This window comes from Mus musculus, chromosome 4 (assembly GCF_000001635.26).
Source record: "Mus musculus strain C57BL/6J chromosome 4, GRCm38.p6 C57BL/6J".
In the NCBI taxonomy this organism is placed as follows: Eukaryota; Metazoa; Chordata; class Mammalia; order Rodentia; family Muridae; genus Mus; species Mus musculus.
Genome location: NC_000070.6, coordinates 109,966,143 through 109,990,244, shown reverse-complemented (window position 1 = coordinate 109,990,244; position 24,102 = coordinate 109,966,143). Strand labels below are relative to the sequence as shown.

At 51.3% G+C, this 24,102-nt stretch overlaps 1 protein-coding gene and 1 long non-coding RNA gene across 6 annotated transcripts; one reads left to right on the top strand and one right to left on the bottom strand.

Annotated features, from left to right (window-relative positions):
• Window positions 1–6,553: 6,553 nt before the first annotated feature.
• Window positions 6,554–12,256, bottom strand: Dmrta2 (doublesex and mab-3 related transcription factor like family A2). 3 transcript variants are annotated; one of them, XM_006503093.4, is made up of 3 exons: window positions 11,913–12,256; window positions 9,836–10,390; window positions 6,554–8,640 (listed from the first exon to the last, which is right to left on the bottom strand). In XM_006503093.4, exons 2-3 carry the CDS (start codon window positions 10,380–10,382, stop codon window positions 7,592–7,594), a joined length of 1,596 nt encoding a protein of 531 aa, XP_006503156.1. In that variant the 5' UTR covers window positions 10,383–10,390; window positions 11,913–12,256; the 3' UTR covers window positions 6,554–7,591. The 3 variants fall into 3 exon arrangements, with proteins under 3 accessions (XP_006503156.1, XP_006503157.1, NP_758500.2); XM_006503094.4 differs by lacking the exon at window positions 11,913–12,256 and adding an exon at window positions 11,642–11,719; NM_172296.2 differs by having other exon boundaries at window positions 6,561–8,640; window positions 11,909–12,220.
• Dmrta2os lies at window positions 10,621–17,066 on the top strand. 3 transcript variants are annotated; one of them, XR_868017.3, is made up of 4 exons: window positions 10,633–11,307; window positions 11,459–12,903; window positions 13,132–13,318; window positions 13,476–17,066. It is a non-coding gene; the product is annotated as a doublesex and mab-3 related transcription factor like family A2, opposite strand (long non-coding RNA). The 3 variants fall into 3 exon arrangements; XR_868016.3 differs by having other exon boundaries at window positions 10,635–11,307; window positions 13,564–17,066; XR_868015.3 differs by having other exon boundaries at window positions 10,621–11,307; window positions 13,132–13,501.
• The last annotated feature ends 7,036 nt before the right edge of the window (window positions 17,067–24,102 follow it).

The window sequence follows — 24,102 nt, the reverse complement described above, 5'->3', positions numbered from 1 at the left end:
AAAATACTTGAAAACTGAATTCAAGATTCCATCAAGAGATTATATATCATCTCCAGATTGGTTTCCTCCCAGGGATGCAAGGATGTAAGGTTTGTTCAGCACATGCAAGTCAGTATATTTAATACACCACAATAACGAGACCTAAATATAGAAATCATATAACCTTGATAGACGTAGAAAAGGCATTTGACAAAGTTCAACATGTCTGCATGATAAAAAGCCCTAAAGAAAGTGGAACTGTGTAGAACATAGTTAGGGGAACTTGGAAGGAGACAGGAGTGCTCGCTCCCTTCACTCTTACTCAATGTAGGGCTCAGAGCCTTGGCCATTGCAAAAGGAAATATTAAAAGGCTACAAATACACCAATAACAAAATTTCAAAAAAAAAGAAAGAAAGAAAAGAAAGAATATAAAAGAAAAGAAATACACATGGGGGGGGGGGTTCGAGGCATGGTTTCTCTTTGTAGCCCTGGCTGGCCTGGCTTGGCTCAACAGAACCATTACTAAGATGGCTGTACTACCAAAAGTATCCTACACATTGACTGCAATCCCCATCAAAATTCTAATAGCTCACAGAACTGTTTTTAAACTCCTTTCAATCAATAAACAAGTGGGCCGTTGTACTGAACAAACCATTTTCAAAAGAAGAAATACAAACGCGTGATAACTCTTTTTAAAGTGTTGGTCATCCTTTAACATCAGGGCAATTTAAATTAAAACTATTTTGAGGATCTGGAGAGATGGATCCGCAGTATAAAAACAGTGTTAAGCTTGTAGAAGACCAAGTATCCACCTGTCTGCTCACAACCTTTCCTAACTCCATTTCCAGGAGTTCTGGTGCCCTCTTCAGGTGTCTGCGTGCACTTGCTGCACAGATATACGTGTAGAAAGAACTCATACACATAAATAAAAACAAATATTTGAAAAAAATTTTTTTTGTTTTTTCGAGACAGGGTTTCTCTGTATAGCCCTGGCTGTCCTGGTACTCACTTTGTAGACCCATGAGGGATGCCCCAAGCCTTTAAATTCCAGCACTCAGGAGGAAGAGGCAGGTGAATCTCTGAGTTCAAGTCCAGCCTGCTCTACAGAGAGAGTTCCAGGACAGCCAGAGCTATGTAGAGAACACTGTCTCAAAAACCAAAACAATCAAACAATAAAATGTGATGTGAATCCTAGCTTCTGATGATTAATATGCATATTTATATTTATCGGGAGCAAGTGTGGGTAGAGACCAGGAAACTAGAAAAGGGTTAAAGAGATGGTGGCAAAGAGGCATTAAGAGAGGGGTTGCAGAACACATGATAGGATGACAAAAGGGGAAGCACTGGGCTGGGAGTGTCAGGTCAGAGGGGGCAGGGAGATTCAGGAAGCAGGCAGGAGGGATTTCTGATGTGTTTTTAAATTTCAAAAACTTCTCATAACAACTTCAAGTGTATGAGAAAATACGGAAAATATAATAAATTCCATCACATGACTTTATTGACCTTTGCCATATATCTTTCACCTAATTTTGAGGCATGTAAAGATAAATCACAGGCCAGGCATGGTGATGCACACATGTAATCAGAAGGGTCTTAGGAAAAGCTAGTGGATCTCACTCAATACCGTCCCTCAGAGACCACCATGGGGAGGATGTTGAGTCAAGGGGGCAGCTCAGAGCGTCTGCTTGTCCCTCAGGAGAGAGGACGGAAGGAAAGGCAAGTGACTTTATAAAAATCTTACCCTAAAATGATGAAACAAGAACTAGTTAGAACTGGATTGAGCAGGCATTCCCTGTCCTGAAGGCCCGGTTTTCCAGCAGGCTCCCCCCCCCCACCCCCCCCCCCCCCCCCCCCCCCGCCGCCGCAGAAGCCGGGATACCTGAGCTCCAGCTGCAGGGAGCACCTGGGTTGCTCTAGGACCGCCGCCCACCCCCAGCCCGTGTGCTCCCACAAAGGCACTCGGTATTCTTCCGCAGACCCTTTTTATCCTATCTTTTGGCTTGTGTGGTTTGGTTAGGCCAATTGGCATCCGGTCCCTCTGCAGAGGTGAGGCCATCGCTTAGCCTCAGCCGTGCAGTCATGAGACTGGTTCCAGGGAAGACAGGGGACAAAGTATTCACAATGTGTCCGCTCCAAGATGGTTTATTCAGATACGGGAGAGGGAAACGGAGCATCAGCCTGAGGCCACTGGCAGCCACGACAAGCCCTTCTCTCTTCATTTGGAGAGAGGCTGCCTGACACCCCGGGGTACAGCTGATCTAATGCCTGCAGAGAACCAGCTCAACAGACAGCCCGTGAACTCCTCCGCTGTTCTCAAGATGCACATTTAGTTTTACAATTTCACAAGGAAGGAGGAGAAGGAAAAAAAAAAAGGAAGAGGAGGAGTAAATCATGTCAAGTCAGTGTGACCTTGGTGACATGTCACGAGAAGATTACACAATCTTGCAGTATTTTCTGACCTGTAAATGTTAGGTTATAAAAGGCCACACGACTTTCCCCTTGCTTGCTGGAGCACCTGCCTCAGAAACACGAGTCACCATGAGAAAAGCCTGACCTCCTGAGGCCACCATGAGTGAAGGACTACACATTGCGGCCCAGACACAGTCAGCCATACCAAGGCATCAAACTTGTGACTGTTAGCGTCAACCTCAGCTCCTCCAGACCAACACAAACATCAGCCTAATGTCACCACAGGGGATGGAAATCTACAGTACATGGAGCAAAAGAAAAAAAAAGTCTAACATAAGATAATAAGGTGTTTCTTGTTTTACGTTATTAAATTTGGAAACATTTATTATCCAACAAAAGAAACAGCAGGTACAGAGCAGGACCAAGTGCACTAAACTGGGCAGCGACTGATACAGTTTTTTTAGCGGGAGGTGAAGCTTGAAGAAGTCACAGGTACAGCTACAAGACCCTGAGAAGGGCCTGCCCAAGTGAGCCAAGTGAGCAGCGAGAAGCTCGATATTACTCCGGTCATAATAAATCTACCTGAGAAACCGAGGCTTGGAGTTGAGAAAAGTCCTCAGAATGCGAGGGTGGTGGTAGAAGGACTTTCTAAGCAGAGAGGACCTGTGGGTACAAAAATGGGAGTCTGAGAAGCTTGGAGTACCTGGGGAGTACAGGCCCAGGGAGTCGGGACAAAGGGAGAGAAAAGCAGCAGAACTGAACGAGTCAGAGAGCGAATAAGGGAGTTACTCTACGCCCAAGGAGCCCTGAAATCTGAGCCTCACAGTTTAGTCCTGCCTAGGGTCCTGTCCCAGAACGACGGCTTTTATAGGGTGCAGAACGTTAAGAAAATGATTATAAGAGGCCGTTCTCTTGGGGTGAACAGAAACAGTGAGAAACTCCACCCTGACCCCAGGCCCACAGTCTCCAGCAGTGTTTCTCTAAGGAGTCTTAGCCTCTCCTTCCCCCAAGCCCCTGCTGGAGCCCAGGGCTTGATTCTTCCCACCCTCATGTCCACCTCCAGATAATCTGTAAGCCTTCTAAACTGTATGAACAACAAACATTTTCTCTCTAATCTTGCCTCCGCTTAAGGGTCTCATATCATTAAACTGCCCTTCCCCGCCCAGACACCTGAGAATCCTCCAGGACCCCCTAGCCCTCAAAGCTGGACCAGCAGAGAAATCTGCCTCTCAGCGGCCACCTTCCTACTCCCACTGAGCATTTTCTGCACTATCTCGGGTTTTCATGCCTCCACTTCAGAAAGGTTCGTCCTTTCTCCAGAGAATCTACAGACCTCACTGTACCTCCCTCTGTGCTGCCCACGGCTCCCTGCACCTCACTCTACCCACAATCCTCGGGCAGAGATCCTGACATCTGACTTCAGTGTAGTCTCTATAGCCTCTGCTCAACCCACACCAACTTTCTAACCCTGTTCCGATTCTGCCCCGTGTTGCCTGTACCCAGCTTCCTCTCTCCTTAGTAGCCTTTACAGAATCATCCTCTCCGGTGTGCTTGTGGACCTGTGGATCTGGGCAAAGACAGGACACTCAGGATTGACAAGCAGAACTCCATCCTACGGCCCAGTCCTTCTGAGGACCTTGCTTTTCTTTTTAAATGGGACAATTCCCGCACCAAAGGATAGAGAATTATAACAGTAAACACCTAGTGAGCAAGCACAAGCTAAGAGCTGTTTACACATTATTGACTCCTCCATGGTGCCCAGAGAAACAGACTATACTATTCGCACCATTTAATAGAGGTGGCAGCCAGGTTAAGCACCTGGCCTCACTTGCCTCCCTGGGGCAGCATTTCCGAGGCACAGAGCGGAATGCCTCTCCTCATAGTTTCAGTTACAACTACAGTGTCATTCCATCACCAACTGATGGTCTCAGACATACACTTGTAAAGTAGGTCCGGTAACTGGATGTAGCATACAGCTAGTGCATACTTTGTATGCGTCTTTGATAACCAGCCAGTGGTATAAGATGGCCACCAGCTCCTGACACCTTCTTACTTATCTGAAGCATGCTCAGCATAGGACCGGGCACACACTGGGCACTTGGTAGTGGTAGTGGAGGAGGAAAAAGATGACAAGTTTTACATCGCTACTCCCCCCTCCCCTGAAGGACGCTTTTTCCCACCAGCCTGAGCGAACCACAGTGGTCCCAGTTTGAGTCTTCCCAGTGTTCAAGCCAAGGCCGGTTCCAGCTGGCTTCATGAGAATTTGAGAATAAATGTGGACAACAGAAACCAGGGATTTGAGTCCAATGCTGCGTCCCCTACGCTGGCATTGGCTCCGCTGCCACCTCACCTGTCTGGCGAGGGCCTAGGGACCTCTCCCACGGTATGTCCCAGGTGCAGACCCTAGGAAAGAACGGGAGAGTGGGGGGAGCCTAGTCTCTGGCTTGGCCCTGACCACTCCTTCACCAGGGTGGGAGTGACCTTGACCAGGCTCTGAACTGGGCTCCTCCAGGCGGGTCGTGGTGTCTCTCTTCCTGTCTGCGCAGTAGGTTGTGAGTTGTGGGTCAGGGGCACGCCACCTTTGCCAGGCTCTGATTGACCGGCGCGAGTCACCAAGATGAGCGACACCAGGGAGAGGCTTCAGCAGACACTGCTCGGGGATTCCCTCTGCTCATGACCTAGCTTTACCATAGGTGCTGGGGGGCCCAGCTTAGGGCAGCAGCTATCTGGGTCTTCCAGACAAGTCACAAAGGAACACAAAACCGACGTTTCTACGGACCTTCCACCGTGTGTCTGCAAAGTCATCTGTGTGCAAGGATCTAAGAGCAAAGTAGACCCACGGGCGCCCGGCGAGGACACGAGGAGGGGAGATCCTGACACTGGTCTTCGGGGCATGTTTCCTCCTCCCGAAAACAGGGCAATAAGGCAAACTTCGCTGAGGGTGAACTAAAAACAACCATCTCGAAACTCGCGGAGCACAGATATTCTTGGGAATAAACCGGGGCTTCGCTGCTTGCATTTGACCTGAACACCTGCAAGCAATCCAGGCGCTTCAGGGGACCCAGTGTAGGTCACTCCTGAAACCAAGGGAGCTTGCGGATCTTAGTTTCTCCTTCCACACAGCCTGGTTGGAGCAGCAACCTGGGTGGGGCGGTGGGAACTGGCGGACTGAGCTAGGCCTGGAGGGCTCAGGAAAGTTGGACTGGGCGGCGGCCGGGCCCCATAAGCCCCCACCCCCGTACCTCTCTTTTCTTAACTTGCTCCGTTCATTTAACCCCTCCACCTTCATTCTTTCCCCCGACTCATCTCTTTCTTGCCCGCATCTTTCTTTTCTCGCTCTCACCCCCTCCCTCCATCTCTTCGTCACCCTCACACTTTATAACCAAACAGCCGAACCCCCTTTCCAATTAAAGTGGAATTAGGCAACTCAATCAAATTAGTTCCCTATTAAAGCCCTTCTTTATTAAACCGTTTTCTTGTCCTGCTATTAAGTTTCACCGCCTGGCGGAACTCGAGCCGGCCCCAGAAGTTTACCTTGGGATGTCTCCGGGCCCAGTCTAGGGGAGGGGGCACCCTATTTCCTGGAGTGGAGGAGTGGCCCTGCGGAGAGCGGGAGGGAGGGATTTGAGGTCGGAGATGGGGGTCGGCAGAGGGGCAGCTAATTCGCGAGAGGTGCGCAGTGGCCTGGCCCGAAGGGGCGTCCTCCCCGCCACTCTCAGTGCACTGCATCTGGTGAAGGCGGCATTCTACGACACCGAATAACTCTCAGGACGCAGGTCCTGGCAAAAGAAGTGTCGCTGGTCGTCTCCCAGCCGCCCTGCCCAGCGCCCTGGACCCCAGAAATTCTCAAGAAGCCAAGAGTGAGATGTGCGTCCAGGACCGCAGCTAGGTCATCTGCTCGGGGGAAGAGCCCGGGGCCCGGCCTGCGGTGCAGGAACCTGCGCCAGGCCAGGCGACGCTCACCACGCCCTCACGTCACCTCAACAGCAGGTTCCCAGCCGCGCCCCCCACTGCGCGGTCCCAGGCGCCACCCCGCAGCTTCCTGTCTGGGTTCCTTCAGGGTCGGGGCACAGGCGCGATCCGTGACTTCGGGCCACCGCGGCCCCAGTGGGAAATTAAAGCTTTTCCTCCCAGCCGCCCGAGGAGCGGAACGGGATTCGAGCGTTACTTTATTTAGAAAATAACATTTATTTCTAGCTCATACCTATGCAAAGGAAAGCACAAAGTGAGCAGCTGTGCGCAGCGTCGCTCGCTGGCGAGTCCGGGAGCTTCTGGCTCACTCACCCGACGCTCTATTCGTGCTTCAGCGCAGCCTGGACCGCTTTGGAGAACAGCCGCAGGCCGGGGGACCAGGGGTCGGCAGGGTACCTCCCCAGAATACAGTAGATTTCAGCTATAAAACCCGATACGTACAATGTGCGAATAGTCTAATTTTTTTCCATTTTGTCCTTTTTTTGCTTTGATTTTTGAATGTTTTCCACGTTAATACCGAGGTCACCTACAGATTACAATTAATAACTTAGAATTCCATTTTATAACATTATACACTGGCTTGTATATATATGTATAGATTATATATAGATTTATACATATATAAAAACTCACACTGCACCAAGGAAACCCATGCTTATCGGCATAAGCAACAAAGAGAGCGACAAATACCGCAACGAGGAAAGTGCACCTTAGGACGTCTCTTTTTTTTTTTTTTTTTTACAGTTGATACTGATATATATGTGTCCCAAAGACTCGAGTCAGTGCCAAGAGATGTATACATCCTAAATTTATATTTGTTAGAGCGGATTTTTTAAAAACGAAAGGGGAACGGGTATTGGAGGACACACAAGAGGCTGGTCCATCCTGCCATCCACCTGAGCGCGTGTTGAGGAGGCGAGCGGAGCAGAGGGAGCAGCAGGGGTGGGCGAGGCCGCAGTCGCCCTCGGGGTTCTTAGGGATCCCCAGCCTCTTGACAACAAGGCGGGCAGGCCCGGGGGAAGGTGACCCGAAGCGGGGCGAGCACCCAGACCACAGGGCTCCTCTGGGGACACCTGCGCGGTCAGCCGAGGTGCTCCCACCCACCCACCCAAGCAAGTCCCTAAAGCCAACTGTGAGCGGAGGGCGCAGGGCAGGGCGAGGAGGGGCCTGCAGCTGGGGGAGCAGGCTAGGTCGCTGTTTCGGGGTGGCCGGGCTGCCTGGCCCCATACCCTACTGCTTCTCAGGGGTGCCGTTGACCATGGGCCCGTACAGCCCGCCCCCGTAGCCGGGCTCCTTGTGCACCGCAGCGGCGGCAGCGGCCGAGCGGTCGCGCATGAGGTCGCTGAAGGCGTAGTCCATGGGCGGCCGAAAACCGAGTGTGGGCACCAGGCCGGCCGTGGAGTAGGGCGCCATGAAGGCCAGGCCGCGGCTGTGGGCCGCCGCCGCCGAGTAGGCCAGGCGCAGGGGGCTCAGGCCGAGCGGCGCACCCAGAGGGTAGGCGCCCGCGTCGGCGCCGAAGTGGCTGGCATTGGGCTGCAGTGGCGAGAAGGCGGAGCGGCTGCTGAGCGAGCCCAGCGCGCCGGGCGTCATGGCCCCGGCCAGCAAGGGTCTGTGGTGCGGGGGCGCGGTGGGCCCGGTCTGCAGCGGAGCGGGCAACCCGGCTCCCCCGGCGGCTGCGGCCTCCACGCGCCCGGGCCACGCGTCCTCCACCGCCGCGCTCACCGCGGCCTTCTCCAGCGGTGCGGCGGGGCCCAGGCCAGCCGCCAGGCCTCCGCGGTGGTGGTTGAGCACCTGCTCGATGGCCTGCACCACGTCGCCGCCACAGCCCTGCAGCACCAGCTCCAGGACGCCTCTCCGGTGGCCCGGGAAGACGCGCGTCAAGATGTCCAGCGGCGTCCGCTGCCGCGGCCCCGGCCCGCCGCCCAGCCCCGGAGTCGGTGCGGCCTCGGCTTCTTCTTTGTCAGCCTCCGAACCCGATTCGGAACCCAGGGGGCTGGAGGAGCCGGGGCTGTCCTCCTCGCCGCCACCGCCGGCGCCCGCGCTCCCAGGACAGCTGCCACCCGCCTCCTTGGAGGCCCGGGCCAGAGGCGACCCGGAAAAGGACTCGCCGTCTCCGTTCTCCGAGCCTGAGCCGGGCCGCACCTCCGGGGACGAGGTCCGGGGACCTGAGTCCGCGCCGTCGGGCGACAAGGGCTTCCCTGGCGGCGGCTGCGGACTGTCGGGGCGGCCGGCCTGAAGCAGCGTCTTGGGAAACAGATCAAACTTCTGCAATTTGGCCTCTGAGAGGAGGGAAAAGACGGAGATGTGAGGAGAGGTTAAGAACACTGGACCCTTTTGAATGCCAGTTTCCTCTTGTTCCTCTCCACCTCCCAACTATTCTTGACAGGGCTCTGGTTTTATTTTTACCTCTTCCCAAAGATCCTACAGCTCTCCCCCTCCTCCTAGGCTCACGCTTCTTCTGTGCCCAGACACCCCCACCCCGACCTGACACCCTGAAAACTTGATGTTCAGTAAGCTCTTCCTACACTTGTGCCCTAACACCTCCACTCCCTTCCCATCTCACCCCGCCCTAGAGAAGTGGCTTTGTCAAGATTCCAATCCGAGCAAACAGAACTTCTACCTATACCTCAGAGTATGTGGAAGACACTACTCACTCAGGTTGCCAGAGCCTTAGGCACTTCAACCTGGAGAGAGGGATCCTTAGGGGACTAGGTCCTTAGCCTCTCTACAGACAAAATAAATTACATCCTATTTCTTGACCACATTTTTCAAAACTCCTAAGAAATGTCCTTCTTCCAAAGAGTCTGAGAGCCGGGACCGTCCCATTGCCCAACTGCCTCCCTCACCTTCGAGTCAAAAAAGTAGAGTAGACAGAGCAAGGGAAAGGGACCCGAGAAAGAGCAAAAAAAGTGCCAACTATGAGAAACCCGGCGTGCCTGAGAGAGAAACGGAGCCAGAGCGAGGGGAACGCAGAGAATGTTTTGTCAGAAATGCCTTAGGAACTGGAGGAAAGGAATCTTGCTGAGAAACGAAAGAGGGCGTCTCCAGTACTTAGGGAAGTAGTGCGGATTAGAAGGATTGCCAGGGTCTTTTCAGAAGAGTTGGGAAGAAAAGAGAGTGGTGGCCTGTAAGAAGCTCAGAGCAGAACAGATGGGCGGCTTCCGGGCTGCCAGGGGAGAAGGCCCAGCTAAATGAGTTGGGCAGTAACTAAGGACCTGCCCCCTAACAAGAGTAAGGCTAAAGTGTTGCCTTGGGGCCTGGGGTGAGGGCGAGGAAGAAAGTATAAAAACTGCAGGCAGGGCAGAGAGTTTATGAGTGGGTGGAGAGCCACAGTTAAGTAGTTGGAGCATCTAGGGAAGGGAGCTGCACTTTGTCAGGGAAGGAACAAGCCACTAGGCCTCGCGCACCAGCCCTGTGTCCCCTGGGCTCCTCCTTCCAGACCCCACCCCACCCCCAGTGTGACCGTGCTCTCACCTGCGCCCCCTGCGCCCCCTGCACTCCCCGCGGGCGCTCCAGCTCCAGGACCCCCGCCGTCGGTGGCGCAAACCGAGCCAAAGACTTCGTAGGCAGGCCGCGGGGGGATGATGCCGTTGGCGGCGGCCAGCGCCAGGCCCTCGGCAGTGCCGTACAGCAATTGCAACTCGCGCGCCTCGTTCTCCTCCTGCGCCTGCTGCCTGCGCAAGGCCACCTGAGCCGCCATGACGCGCTGGCGCTCGGCGATGAGCGTACACTTGGCGCACAGGCAGTCCTTCCAGCGGCAGTAGCGCTTGTGGCCCTTGAGCGCGGACACCACTCCGTGGTTGCGGCAGCGCGCGCACTTGGGGGTCCGCGGGTACTTCTCCGCTGCCCTCAACAGCAGCGGCGGCGCCCGCAGCAAGCCTCCGGCCACGCTCACTGGTAGCGATGCTGCGGCAGCTGCCGCCGCAGCCACCGACGCCACCGATGCCACGGGTGGTCCCGTCGCTGTCGCTGCTGCTGTCGCCGCACCGGGCACGCTGGGCAGCTCCGAGCGCAGCTCCATGGCTGGACCTAGCGTGGGGAAAGTGGGGATACCTGAGTCAGGGTAATACAGTCACTAGGCTTAAGCACGGCCTGCAGAAACCCATTTTGGGAAACTTTGGTTGTACAAGTTTAACTAAACTTGTGGCTGTCAAACTGCTGGGGAAACGAACTGGAAGCTCCCTGTAAACAAGTACGCCCCCACCCCCACCACTGACCTCTTATATCTGACTACACGTGTAAGATTTCGTTTGAATCAGTAGTTCCGCCAAGGGGAAAAAAACAAGACAACGTTTGGAAGTCATTGGTGCAGTTGAATGTAAAGAGGATTTGGAAAGAAAATATTATGCCCAAAGCTTAGGTTAATTGGGGTGAGTCGAGAAAAGAGAAATATTTGCCTGAAAGGGACTCAGATTACAGAGAAAACTTGGGACCAACAAGCGGATGTCAAAGGCAAAGCAAGAAAAAAAAAAAAAAAGGAGCAAAATGATCCCGTTTGGTGGACAGGTGAAGAGGAGAGAAATGTGCAGGCGGGGTGAGGAGGTGAACAGGTTGGGCTGGGGTCTTAATTGTAGCTTTCAATGTGGAAGCAGAGGAATTCGAGCAAAAAGGAACTGAAGAATTTTTTCCTGTTAGAAGTAGGGTAAGAACTAGAAGACAAAACTTGGAGGCAAAGTTCGGCTTATGGCCCTGGGATCACAGCCAAAAGAATTCTGCAAATACTGTGGTCTGAGCCTCTAAAGGGTTAGTTCTATTCCACAGAACTGAGTGTAGGAGAGCTGAGAAGAGAGAAAAGCCATCGGAAGAAACTTTCTTTGGACTGGCCACCCTAGCTCAAAGATTAGTTGAATAACAAGAAAAACGTCCAGAAACAGCTGACAAGGCGACCCGGACTGAGGTCCACCGAGAGGGACAGCGCTGCTTAGGAAAAAAATCTCCAGCAAAAGGTAGGGCGGGGATAGGGTGAAACCTGTGGCTTGGGGGTTAGACTTTTAGTCTGGAGTAGTCAGAGGAAAGCACATCTTCAGAAAAGTTAGACTTTGCAGGAGCCAGAGTCCTTTTGCTCAATGCCTCTTACCCAACCCCCACCCCTCCCAGTTTAGGAACTGAGTCCTCAGACACGCCCTCCTCATCCTGGGACCTCTTGGGACCCCGCTTGTGCGCAGGTTCCAGAGTGTTGGTCTCAGACCAGGGTTCTGGGACTTGCACAATCCAGCAGGCCTCAAAGGAGGCCAGGAAGTCGCCTCCAAAACTGACCCTGAAGGGACCCGAGAGTCTCACCTGCGCCGCAGCCGCAGAAGGCCCAGCAGGCCCTGCTCCTGGCTTCCGCCGCGGCCTCCACTCCCCGCCACGCAGCCCGGGTCCCCGCCAGAGCCGGGAGCCGCTCCTGGGGTCCGGGTCTGGGAATCCCAGAGCACCGTGTGCTCCGAGGCCTCTTCCCCCAGACCCTCAAGCACTCAATGCCCAAGGCCCGGCAGGGCCTGGGCCTCGCCCTCGGGGGCCACCGACCCGGTCGCCTCCCCTGCTCGGCTGCCGGCCCTCCCCTACCTGCCTCGAGCTCCGGGCTCCTCCTCTGTTGGCGCAGCACGCGTCGCCCAGCTCGGCTCGCGCCTCGGCTCTCTTGGCCTCGTCCCTCTGCCCCCGGCCCCTTCTCTGACCACGTCACCCTCCTTCAGCCACCATGTCCGAACTTCCGGACCCCTCTAGGAACACAGCAGTCCAACACCCCGGAGGGGCCTCGGGGCCGGGGGCCTGGCCGAGGGCGGGCTGGTTGCAACCGGCGTCCCCTCGGTGCGCTCCGGACGCTGCGCTCGCCCCGGGCCGGGTAGTCCGGCGCTGCCAGCTCTCAATGAGCCGCTCGCCCGCTCTATTGTTGCTCCTCAGGGCTCCATTAGACAGAATTGGACAACAATGTGGCGCCTGCCATTGGCCAGGGGAGACAGTCGGCGCTCTGATTGGCCGGGCCCGCGCCCGGGGAGCCCCTCATTCTACAGTGTCCGAAAGATTCGAAACTCCGCACGCTCTGCTGAGTGCCTGCGGGATGGGAGGGGGCGCCAGGGAAGGAGTGCGCGAGGAGGAGCGTTGCAAATGTCGTGACAAGAAGTTTCCGTGCGCCCGAGAGCGTGTGAATTGCTCCTAATTACCGTGTCCGGTGCGCCTCTCCGCGTAGACGTGTGTAACCCCTCTACTCCTGGGGCTCCGGCTCCACTGAGCCACTCTCCCTTGGCCCGGGGCGCTTGGCAAGGCCTAGCTTCCCAAGTGGCCCCGGAGGCCTGGGGCGGGACAGGAGCAGGTGACAATTCAATTACCGCTGTCGAAGTGGGAGTGGAACCCGGGTGCCGGGGTGGGGGAGGGAGGGCGTTCACCGCAGACTTGCCAAGATGGTTTTTGCTGGCTTCCTTCTGACCGTGACCGTGTGCTTCCACGTCCGACGGGCTCCGAGGTAGTTGAGAGCCGGTTTGCTCCCTTCCCCCGCCCTCTATCACCTTTAATGCTTAGTTTCTTCGTTTGCAAAGTCCTGACACCGTGGGCGTCACGGAGTGGTAAGTGCGATTTGTAAGGATTTGTGTTTTCAAGCTAGGAGCCCCGGGAGGAACGTGGGTCCAAGCGCTGCAGCTTCTCCTCTCCCTGCGCCCCTGCCCTTTCCCTCGGCCCCCTGTGCCCTCCTTGCCTTTCCGAATTTCTTTGCATCTTGCTGCCCTTTTTTGTGGAATTCTTTTTGTGGCTGTTTGAAATTAACAAAGTTTACTTGTAACTTTTTTTTTTTAAAGCCAAAGTAAAAAGCCGCCTTTGCGACTCCCCAGATCCTCTGGAGGCTGGAGGAACCGGCCAGACGGTCAGACCCATCAGCCCACAAGACTTCCGCAGGGGGCGAGGGCACTGGACCTGCTTTGACTTGGCCTTCCTCGACCCGTGCTGACGTCACGGCCCGAGAACCCCCTTGGGTCTGCGGAGGAGGTAACAAGTTCGAATTTTGTATCTCTTCCTAGTTATTCCCATCTGTTACTGATGTTTAAATCCTTGGACTGTGTCACCCTCCAGCTCGGACTTTTCCTTTGCCTTTGAGGCTAACATTCTGTTACTCTCATTTTTGCTTTCTACTTTTCTCCTTCAGAGTAAAGAAAATTCGTTTAAATGAAATGCGAAACTATCTCCTTACTCCCTTTCCGATCCCTGCCGTGCGTTTTGGCATTGATTTTTAGAAACCCTTGGGCGTCGGAAGTCGGGTCTCTGCCACTGCAGACGGTCATCTGCTAGGCACCCAGAGCCTGCCTCAGGAGGACCCGCGACTGGGACTGGAAAGAAGAGGAGATCAGCAGGACCCCAAAACAGAACCATGGTCCTGCAAGGGTCAGGATGCGCTCCGCCCAAGGAGCCAACTGAGGATCCGACTGGGGGAGATAAGAAGGGGCGTTGAGCCTCAGAATCTAGCAGACAGCTTCCAGAAAGTTCGCCAGGCCTGTTTCAAAGGAGCCTGGACACGAATAATATAGAATAGTAGCCTGGTGCCCGCCACAGGGAAAGTTCTCCAGAGCCGGGAGAAAGGATTTGATAGGGAGTTAAGGGTCTCGAGATCTCCAGGGGCCAGAGGGTAGAATAACTCTGACTATGCCTGAGTGCTGGCCTGTGGGAGGGAGGGGCAGGGAGGCTTCGCGTGCTGCCAGATTCCACGCGAGGCTTCTACTCGCCTGCTTTTAGAGCTTTTGGGGGGAATATTTCAGAAAAAAAATGTGGACCCCCAAACAAAATAACCTAACCAGATCCGCTTAGTTTTCTGGGAAGGGTGGCCTAACTTTTCTCGCACCTGAGGCTTGCGCACTTAGATGTCCTGACACTTAGATGGAGACGACAACGGTTACCGGAACCCCAGCTCTTGCTTTGAGCTGGATCGAACCTGTTTTGTCTTGTCTTGTTTTGTTTCTTCCTTTCCCACAGACAGGGTTGTTTCATAGTGTAACAAGCCCTGCCTAGACTCGCTTTGTAGACCAGGCTGGACTCTGAACACACAGAGATCCGCCTGCCTCTGCCTTTCCAGTGCTGGGATTAAAGTCCTGAGCCACCATGCCGGGCTGAACTTCCTTTTCTTAAAAGGCAGGAGGTATCGCATCCTGCAAAACAGCTCAGGCCAAACCACAGGGTGTACCCCGATCCGGATGCTCTTTCCTCTAGTTGATATCTCCCCGGGTCTGAGTTTCCAAGCTCTCTTTTCCCAAGTCGCCGATGGGGGCATTCACGTGAAGAATTAAGGAAGGAATCAGGAAAAAAAAGGCTTGTTCTGGACTGAGAGAACCATGCCCTTGTCGGCTTCCCAGGCCCTTCCTGATGTTAGCTTCTGCTGATAGGAGCCCTGCCCAAAATGGAGAGGACTGGAAGTGACCCAGCTAAGCCGCTAGCCTTAGGGAGCACATATCCAACAGGAGGACAAGGAAGACCCATCATCATCACCACCACCACCACCACGCACATCCCAACAGAACTCCACCCTTAGGACCTCAGTGCAGGGTCGGACACACCTTTCATGTACACACGGGGGGGGGGGGTGCGCTCACCTCTGACGTTCTCCCACCTAAGGGACCCTTTCAAAAAGTTTAACTCCACAGTGTGCTCTCTTAAGCATGTTCGCCTGTGGACCCAGCCAAACCAGGTCGCGAGTATGCACACTCAGCACTGGGCATATCCTCAGGCAATATTATGCTAGTGCATAGCGCCCCAGACCTTCTCCGCCTGCCGGGACCCGGGCAGAAAAAGCTCAAGACCGAAGCCACTCCAAAGGAAGTGACTGACAGTGAGGACCCAGCTCACACTTTCAGAAGTGTCCTCAGCTCAGAATCATCTGCTGATGAGTCTGCCCGGTGGGTGGGGATGGGGTGTGTGCACCCAGCCAAGAAGTCCTCCACACCCTCACGCTCGATCCACGCCATCTATCACTCACGGCCACTCCACAGCAGAGGCCCAGAGGGAAGGCCCAGGTGGGGGCCCGGGATGATGCGGGGTTGGGGGCCCAAGAGTGAAGATTCTGTACTACCGACTAGGAGAAGGGCTGCGGGTATCAATGGGGGGACCTGGGAAGCATTGACTTTTGCGCTGTTTGCCCGCGGCCTCGGAGCAAGCAGACGCCATCTGTTTGCCGGCTGCGACGCGTCCCGTTTAATTACCCTCCCGGCAGCCTAATAGAGATGATATTAAACTAAATCTTTCTGACATTAAAAGTAATTATCCCCAAACCGGTGGCTCCGGGACGGAGTTGCCCCTCCCGTATAGACCCCTTTCCAAAGCTCTGGATTCCGTTGGTTTGGCTCAAACTCTACACCTGGGAAGGGGCTGGAGGAAGAAGTAGGCGCCTTGGGAGACAGTGTCTCCGAAGGCAGGCATTCCTGACAAGCGTTTTCCCACACCATAGTGGCTCCTGTTCCTGCTTGGACGCAGGCGTGGACGCCAGCACACGAGACATTTTTCTCCAGTCTTTACTGATTAAGCCCTCTAGTCGTGCGTGCCCAGCGCAAATGGTGAGAGGGCAGCCTGGTTCTGTTGAAAGAGCCCTTGGTGGAAGGCCTATGCTAGGGCCAAGAAAAGTCGACACAACTTTGGAGTTTGGAAACAAAACAAGGAACCACACTGCCCACTGTGGCTCTGGGTTTTTGCCCTGTTCTTCCTGTGAGGGCTCCAGCGTCTTGCACTTTCCCTGCAGTGATTTCTGAAGACCCATCTTCCCCCATTCGGTCCTATTATCTCACTTTTCAGGTGAGAAACCGATTCCTAGCTGGAAGGCGGTACAAATTTCAAGAACTGAGCACCATTCCCTGACCACTTCTGCAAAGCTCTGGGTTCCACTTGAGACTTTTCCCCTGCACCCTGGTGCTTCGCTTCTTTGGGGAAAGGGCACTGGGCATCTTATTCTCAAGCAGCAGGTGGAAGGGCCACCTGAGGGGAACAAGGGAAGGCACCACACTGAACAGAGAATAGCAGGGGGGACAACACCAAGCCCCAATCAGTAGCCACAGCTACTGCCCTCCTAGGACAAGCCCTGCAAGGGAGTAGGGGTTGCCCAAGGTTTCAAGACTTTCTATTTTGAAGTGTCTCCCATGTTTGCCACTCAGCTAAACCATAGGTGTGGCCTGTGTTGCTTAGCACACAGTGCTTTTAGGAAGTGCAATGGCCCATTTCAGACCTGAGAGGCCCAAAGCAGTGAGGTAACACCACGCTGATCAGCCTTTACAAAAGAAATCCAGACCCAGTGTCCAGTCGTCCCTTCACCTCAGTTCTGAGTATACTGTGGGACCTAGCGATTACTTTTAGGGTTGATTTCTTTAAATTCAGCAGTTATTCGAGGAAAACGGAGAATCTGGCCACTCTATGTGTTGAGTCTCTAGAATGTGCCCTGCTCTCAGAGGAGTAGAGAGAGATTAATTACTTGTAACATGTTCTTACAGAGTTGACTGATCAACTAGGCACATGGTCACACACCATTGACCTCAGGGCAGAGCAGTAGGTGTGAAGGGGCTTCCTGAAGGGACCCTTGATACGAGCATCAGCTCTCCCAAATGGACTCTGCCAGTGCTTGCTTGTTCTCATAAAGTAAATATCTTACAGACGTTTTAGAAAATGTTGCAGAGTATATTTTGGTGTATATCTTTGTAAACTATTTTTGTGTGCTCATTTACCAATATATGCACCATGTTTACAAATATAAGCATTTTTTTCATAATCTTTATGGATGTATCTTGTTTAGCCAGTTAGTTAAATAGTCTCCATTTTATGCTCTAATAACACTGCTATCATGAGCATCCTTTATGAATGTGACCAATTATTTCCTTAGGATAAATTACTAGAAATAAGATCGAGTGATCAGAGGCTCAAGCTCTCTCTCTCTCTCTCTCTCTCTCTCTCTCTCTCTCAGGCGCTTGATAGCTACCTGTCAAGCAGCCTCCAGGCAAGGTGCTCAACAGATGAGTCTTGGGATCTTTTTAATCTTTGTTAATTCAAGCAAGGAGTATCTCACAGGCATGGCAATTTACATTTTCTTCGTTTTTTTCTTTATTTCTTAGTCATTGTGGTCCATTTAAAAATAACCTGCATTAGTCCTTTAAGGAATTAAGGCTACCTTACTTTGGCTTAGCTCGGTAGCCATGTACACAGCCAAAGCAGCAGTACTCTCCTTTCTGCCATGTCTGCTGCATCTCTCCATTTCGGGCTACAAGCTTTCCTATTACTATCCTGGGGCTTTATACTTTTTTGAGTGTGTAGGCATGCTTGTTAAATTTCTCTTAAAAATGGTGTACATTTATAGTATCTTAAAGGTTTTCCAGTTTTAAACTTCTAAGATAATTATTACCTTATATTATTTTACCCTTAGCTCTTTTCATTATTTCTATAATTAGTTAAGTTGAAATTAGTTTTTATGGAAGGTGTAACTTTTCCCCCAAATTATTGGCCGGTTACCACAGGACTGTTTCATGATCTGCATGTGCCTCCCCCAGCCACACACATCCCGACATCTCAGATGACCTTTCTTGGCTAGGGTCAGGTACTTGTTTCCCCCATCTCCAGTGATCCAATTGTTGCACTTCTGTAATACTTGGGAGAGCGGGTCATACTACCACTTCCTGAGTCTTTGTTTTTCAAACTTCTCGTGTTTGTTTTGTTTGTTTGTTTTTTCAACATGGTAATCTAAACCAACATTTTATGAATTACAAATCTAACTAGTAAAATAAAAATTGACCCCTCCCATGATGTTTCTCTGTGTAGCCTTGGCTGTCCTGGAACTCACTCTGTAGACCAGGCTGGTCTAGAACTCAGAGATCCACCTGTCTCTATCTCCTGGAATTAAAGTGCTGGAATTAAAGGCATGCACCATCACTGCCAGGCAGAATCTGTCATTTTAAATTACTTTGAGATTGTGCATCTTTACAATAGGGGATGCTTTCACCCAGAACACAGTGACTTTATTCGTGTGTGAGTGTGTGTGTGTGTGTGTGTAATCTTTTCCCCCATACTGTCTCCTAAGCACACATCCTTGGTATTACGTAGCTTTTTTGAACAGAATCTTTTCTCCCATTTTACCTATCTGCAAAAGACATGAGCTTAGGAAAGTCAAGGTGATTGGCAGGTCATTCTGAATTTGGAGGACCTTAGATTGGTGAGTTCAGGAGTTAGCTTCCAGGATGATAGATGTTCCAAGTCCAACTTAAAGCCTTGGCTGCGATATTGAGGCAGGACAGAAAGGGGAATTTAAGGCAGCATAGGTAAAGAGAGGAGTCCCTGGACCCAGAGTCCAGTCCAAGTCTCTTACCAGCTGAGTCAAGAATTCTGGGTGTAAAGGTTGTTACATTTCACTTCTACTGACAATGCCTGGCCTTGTGGGACTTGCAAGCTATCTCCATGCTTGCCTCACAGCCATCTGAGATCCTGGGTCAGATCTGTATAGACCTTTCTTAAGAGTGCAGCAAGGAATAGCTGGTTGTGGAGAATTCACAGCAGGTAGCATCTAGGACACAGACCAAACTGAAGAAGGAGGGATGAATTTGGACAGAAGCAAAATGCGTGTAAGCCACAGGTCACCTTTCTTCTGTTTATATTCCTCCTGTATTATTAATTTTTAACTCTGACCCCCACCCTGCATTTCCTGTTGTGTAGAAGAGTGTGGCTGTTAGGACCTGGCAGCTCCTACTTTTCTGACTTCCATAGGGTCTGCCAGGCCCACCCATCTCCGATTTGGAACCCCAGGACCTGCATTAGCTGATATAGATTCCAACATGCTGCTCTTTCTCCCCCAGGTTTCCTTCCAATCCAGTTTCTGAGATGCCTCAACTGTCTCTTGTCAGTGTGGCCCATGCTGACTCTGGTGGCATGTGTGTGTGTCCCAAGTGCCTCTGTGTTATCCTATCTGAAACCACACAATCACCTGTTGTCATCTCCAGTTACTATTAGAGGAAACTAAGATGGAGCTATCAATAGGAAACAGAGAAGTGATCCGCCAGGATCACAGGGCAGGTGTGAGGATGGTTGAGAATGGTTTTTTACAACCAGAGAATGAATGGTTCTTTCCTATCAGTCCCCTGAGCTTCCTCCAGTGTTTGGACCCCCTTTGTTTGGTGGACTGATTGTGTGCTCATTGCTAGTTAAGCATCCCACACTCCCTTACATCTTCTTAGCACCATGTTCACGTGGTCAGGGTTCAGCAGGGATATGGACCAGAGTCTTGCTTGCCCTTATCACACCACCTCTGTAAAACGACGGTAAAATAACACTTCCATTAAACATTCAGTAGTACAATGTCTTAAAGCCTGTGATGGGTTGAAGGATTAAATGCCCACTCCTTCACAGGTGAATGCTTTTTAGGGTGGTGCTATTTAGGGGGAGGAAACTTGTGAGATGGAGGATAACACTGGAGTGGTCTGAGGATTTGCAGTTTAGCTTCCTATCCTGTTCTCTCTGCTTCCTGTGTATGGATGAAATGTGACCTCTGCTTTCTGGCTGCCAGGCTGCCCCACATTCCTGCTGCAATGCCTTCCCTGTCTGGATGGACTACGTCCACTCTGGAACTAAACCCCAACACAAACTCCTTCTCTACATTGCCCTTTGTTAGGATTTTATTTTATCGTATCATGTCTTATCAAGATTTCCTCTATCCTAGCAACAGAAAAGTAACTAATATGAAGTCCTTCTTAGTGACTGGCACATGGGCATTATTTACTAGGCAGGCACTATGCTACCCCTCAGAGGAAAAATAATGTTCCCTTCTCAGTATCCTGTTTATCTCCATGAGAAAGGAGACCTGGCATCTGGCTCCTGGAAACAGTAAGAACTTGGTTTTGAGTGGCTCTGATTCTGAACCCTAATCTGAAAATTCCTCACCAGAACCCAAAACCCAAATTCAGATGGATTGATGTGGCTGAATGACCTCTCAGCATACCCTGAATGCTCAAACTGTTTCTGACTCTCCCTCTTTCTCTGCCCATAAGCTTCATACATGTTCTGGAGGTTGCATTAACCAGAATACAAAACACAAAGCATCCTTCCCACACAAGCAAGGAAGGAGCCGAACAGCCAAGGTCCACTCCAAGCCCTCTGGGAAGCATACTCTTACCCCTATATGCTCTCAGGGCGTCTATTTGGGGGCTCACACCACAGACTTGACTCTTTACCAGACCCCCCCCACCATGTGTGGTAGCACTTTTATTGAAGAAAACATATTCTTCATTCTGCCTAAAACCTCATGTAACATGGAAGAAAGTCATGAAATTGAAGCACGGAGGTGACAGCTATGCAAGTCAGTTCCTTATTGACATTTGCTATGGGTAAAGGCAGGTCGTGATGGAGGCCGTAGACAAGCCAGCTCATTGCTCTGGTCCTCGGTTTCTCCATCTATAATATAAGGTTTTGAGCTAAACACCACAATGATGGAACTGGAAAGAGTGGTTTGAAGTGGAAATTTTTGGTTTCCAAATGGATGTTCAACGGAGTCTTTGGCACTCACCTCTGAAAATCAAGCAAGTTCCCGACTGCTTCTTCTGACCCCCAAAACACAAGGAAAAGTTTCAATAAGGCTTGTTGTTGCTAACGTCTCAGAAAAGCCTTATGCAAATGTTACTCGTGTGTGCTCGTGGGAGGCAGGTAACATTTGCAGGGCCTGGACACCTGTGTCCAGAAGGCAGGCTCCATCCTGATGCTGCTGACGTGTCTCCCTTGGATAATTCTGGGATCCTAGGCTGCCAAGTTCACCATGCTTCCCAATGGGACTTACCCAAAAAGCAGTTTTGACTCTAGCATTGGGTCAGGAAGACTTCAGGTTTCTATGTTTCTGGGAAGTCTCTAACTCTGAAATTGGTGGTTCAAATCACTCCTGTCTGCGCGTTTTAACCTGGGTAGAGGCTGAGAATCGAGTTTGTAAGGTTTCACTGAATGGATAAGCCAAGGATAACCTCATTTCTATAAGACATGGGACACTTAAATAGTGCCAGTATGGTGAATAATTTTGGAACAAATACTTATTGTGGAGGCAGGCCACACATAGGTCAGTGGTGTATAGCATAGAGGCTCAGAGACTCCTGTTCCACACCCCCTCCCCCAATTTTTTCAGTATATGGAACAGGTACTGTACATTACTCCTCATAGAATACTTTGCAGTTCATTTGTAACATTTACTGCCTGCCCTGTGCCAGATCCCACAGGTGCAGATCTGTTACAGTCCAGTGGAAGAGACCTCTGTGTAAACAACATAACAACATGACACCTGCTCTGCCAGGGAAACACGGGGATTAGAATAGGAGAGACCCTTGCTTTGTGCTGTGGGTTCCAGGAACTTGTTGGAGAAGCAGTGCAGTTCTGGCCTAAGCTCTGAAGACAAATGGTCTGTGTTTGATATGGCTACTTGGTTTCCTGGTTGTATGTGACCTTGAACAAATGACTTAGCCTTCTGGGCCTTAGAGCATCAGTGAAGTAAAGAACGAATGAGTTGAAACTAGTTACTCTCACAATGTCTGGCATATAATGGACAGAATTCAGGTGGGCTTTCTATTACCAAACATTCTTTATGACACTTGCACAGTAGCAGTCCTGTACTGAGCAATACAAGTCACTGACTCCACTGTCAGGGGGCTTATTCATTAAACAAAACCAGAACACTCTTATCCAGGAAGTTTGAAAGGAGTGGAGGGTGAGGAAGGAATTTCTAGCACACAGGACAGAGGGGAGTGTGTGACAGTGTTAACTACTGTTAACCTACATGTGGGTCTAAAGTTCTGTATGCTGAAGCAGCCGAGGAGGGGGCTTGCCAGTGAATAAAGGCAGAGTGAGCTCAGGGCACATGTGGGTCCCTAGAAGCCCACTCCTCTCCATGTTGTGTTTTCTGGATAGTGACTCCGCTCTCTAAGCTTTAGTTTTTATAACTGTCAGAAAGCATAGTAATAGTGCCAAGCTCATGGGTGAGTCTGAGGATGACATGGAAGGACAGTGTAGCAATCTATTGGGCTTACTTGGGGATCCAACTCCAATTCCTTTCCCTCCCCCACTTCAGTAAACAGCTGGCTTTGCTTCAGTAGCCACTGGGTATTCACCTACAATGCGCCAGACTCGGCTGGATCTGGAAATAAAGATCAAGATATACTTTCTTGGCTTTTCAAAATTACTAGATGAGTTAGTGACCATCTTTTAGTAGTTTTGATGCAGGCATCTCATGCAAATTGTCAACATATTTACAGCTACAGTGTGTTGTTTGCTGGCCATTTTGCTAGGTCTTGAGGATATGAAGTAATTCTAGTCTTTAGAGAGCTTTACAACCTGTCTGAGGCAGGAGGCTGTGATGGTTTGAATAAGGTTGGCCCAGGGAGTGGCACTATTAGGTGTGGCCTTGGAGAAGGTGTCACTGTGAGTGTGAGCTATAAGACCCTCATCCTAGCTGTTTGGAAGCTAGTCTTCTCATAGTGGCCTTCAGATGAAGATGTAGAACTCTCATCTCCTCCTGAACCATGACTGCCTGGATGATGAACTGAATTATGGTTCAGAAAGATGCAGCACTGTGAAAGGGCAGCACCAGGCTGAAGACTCACAGCACAGGCATTTGACCTGTGGTGTGAGGGGTGAGGCAATGGTCAAGGTTACATCCACCTGCCTTGATGATAATGGGCTGAACCTCTGAACCTGTAAGCCAGCCCCATTAAATATCCTTATAAGAGTTGCCTTGGGCCGGGAGTAGTGGCGCATGTCTTTAATCCCAACACTTGGGAGGCAGAGGCAGTCGGATTTCTGAGTTCGAGGCCAGCCTGGTCTACAAAGTGAGTTCCAGGACAGCCAGGGCTATACAGAGAAACCCTGTCTCGAAAAACCAAAAAAAAAAAAAAAAAAAAAAAAAAAAAAAAAAAAAGAGAGAAAAAAAAGAAGTTGCCTTGGTCGTAATGTCTGTTCACAGCAGTAAACCCTAACTAAGAGAGAGGCGATGAACTGAATTATGGTTCAGAAAGATGCAGCACTGTGAAAGGGCAGCACCAGGCTGAAGACTCACAGCACAGGCATTTGACCTGTGGTGTGAGGGGTGAGGCAGTGGTCAAGGTTACATGCAGGAGGCCAAGTCTACATGAGAAGTGAAGGATGAAGGCTGGTAGGGTCCATGAAGGCAGTCCTATGTATGGCCAAAGATGACAGAAAGCTGACATATCCAGGTAAATTGCTCACATCAGAATGTGTTGAGGGCAAGACTGGAGATGCAGGTGGGAAAGGAGGCAGGGTAGATGCAGGGCCTGAACTCCAAACCAAAAAATAAGGGTTTTATTTGGAGGGCACAGGGAAGCGTTTGAGGACAGATGCAAAGAAGATGACAAGGCGAGGCAAGCATTTGAGAACTTTCTGGTAGTGGTGAAAGGTGTAGAAAGTGGAGAAGGGTGTAGAAGAGAAGACTGGAGAATGGGAACCAATTAGCATGTTCTAATAATTATAATAGTTTTATAATCTTAATGAACAATTAAACTCTGAGGGAAAGGGTTGTGGTGAGATAAAGGATCAATGAATGGACTTGAGGGTCCCATGTGCATTAAATATCATTTAAATCCCGGCTTTTGACACATTTCCTTGTAGCAATAGAACTAAGACCATGACTTTCCTCTTTTTAGCATCCAGCCTTCGTTAGTAGAGTCTTGGTCGTGTGGCTGTGCTTCCCTTGAGGCTGCATTGCATTGTTGCAGACGTGCAGGAATTGGGGGTGCGGTGTCAAAGGGGGTCGGTGCAGAACTCTATTCTGCCCCTTAATG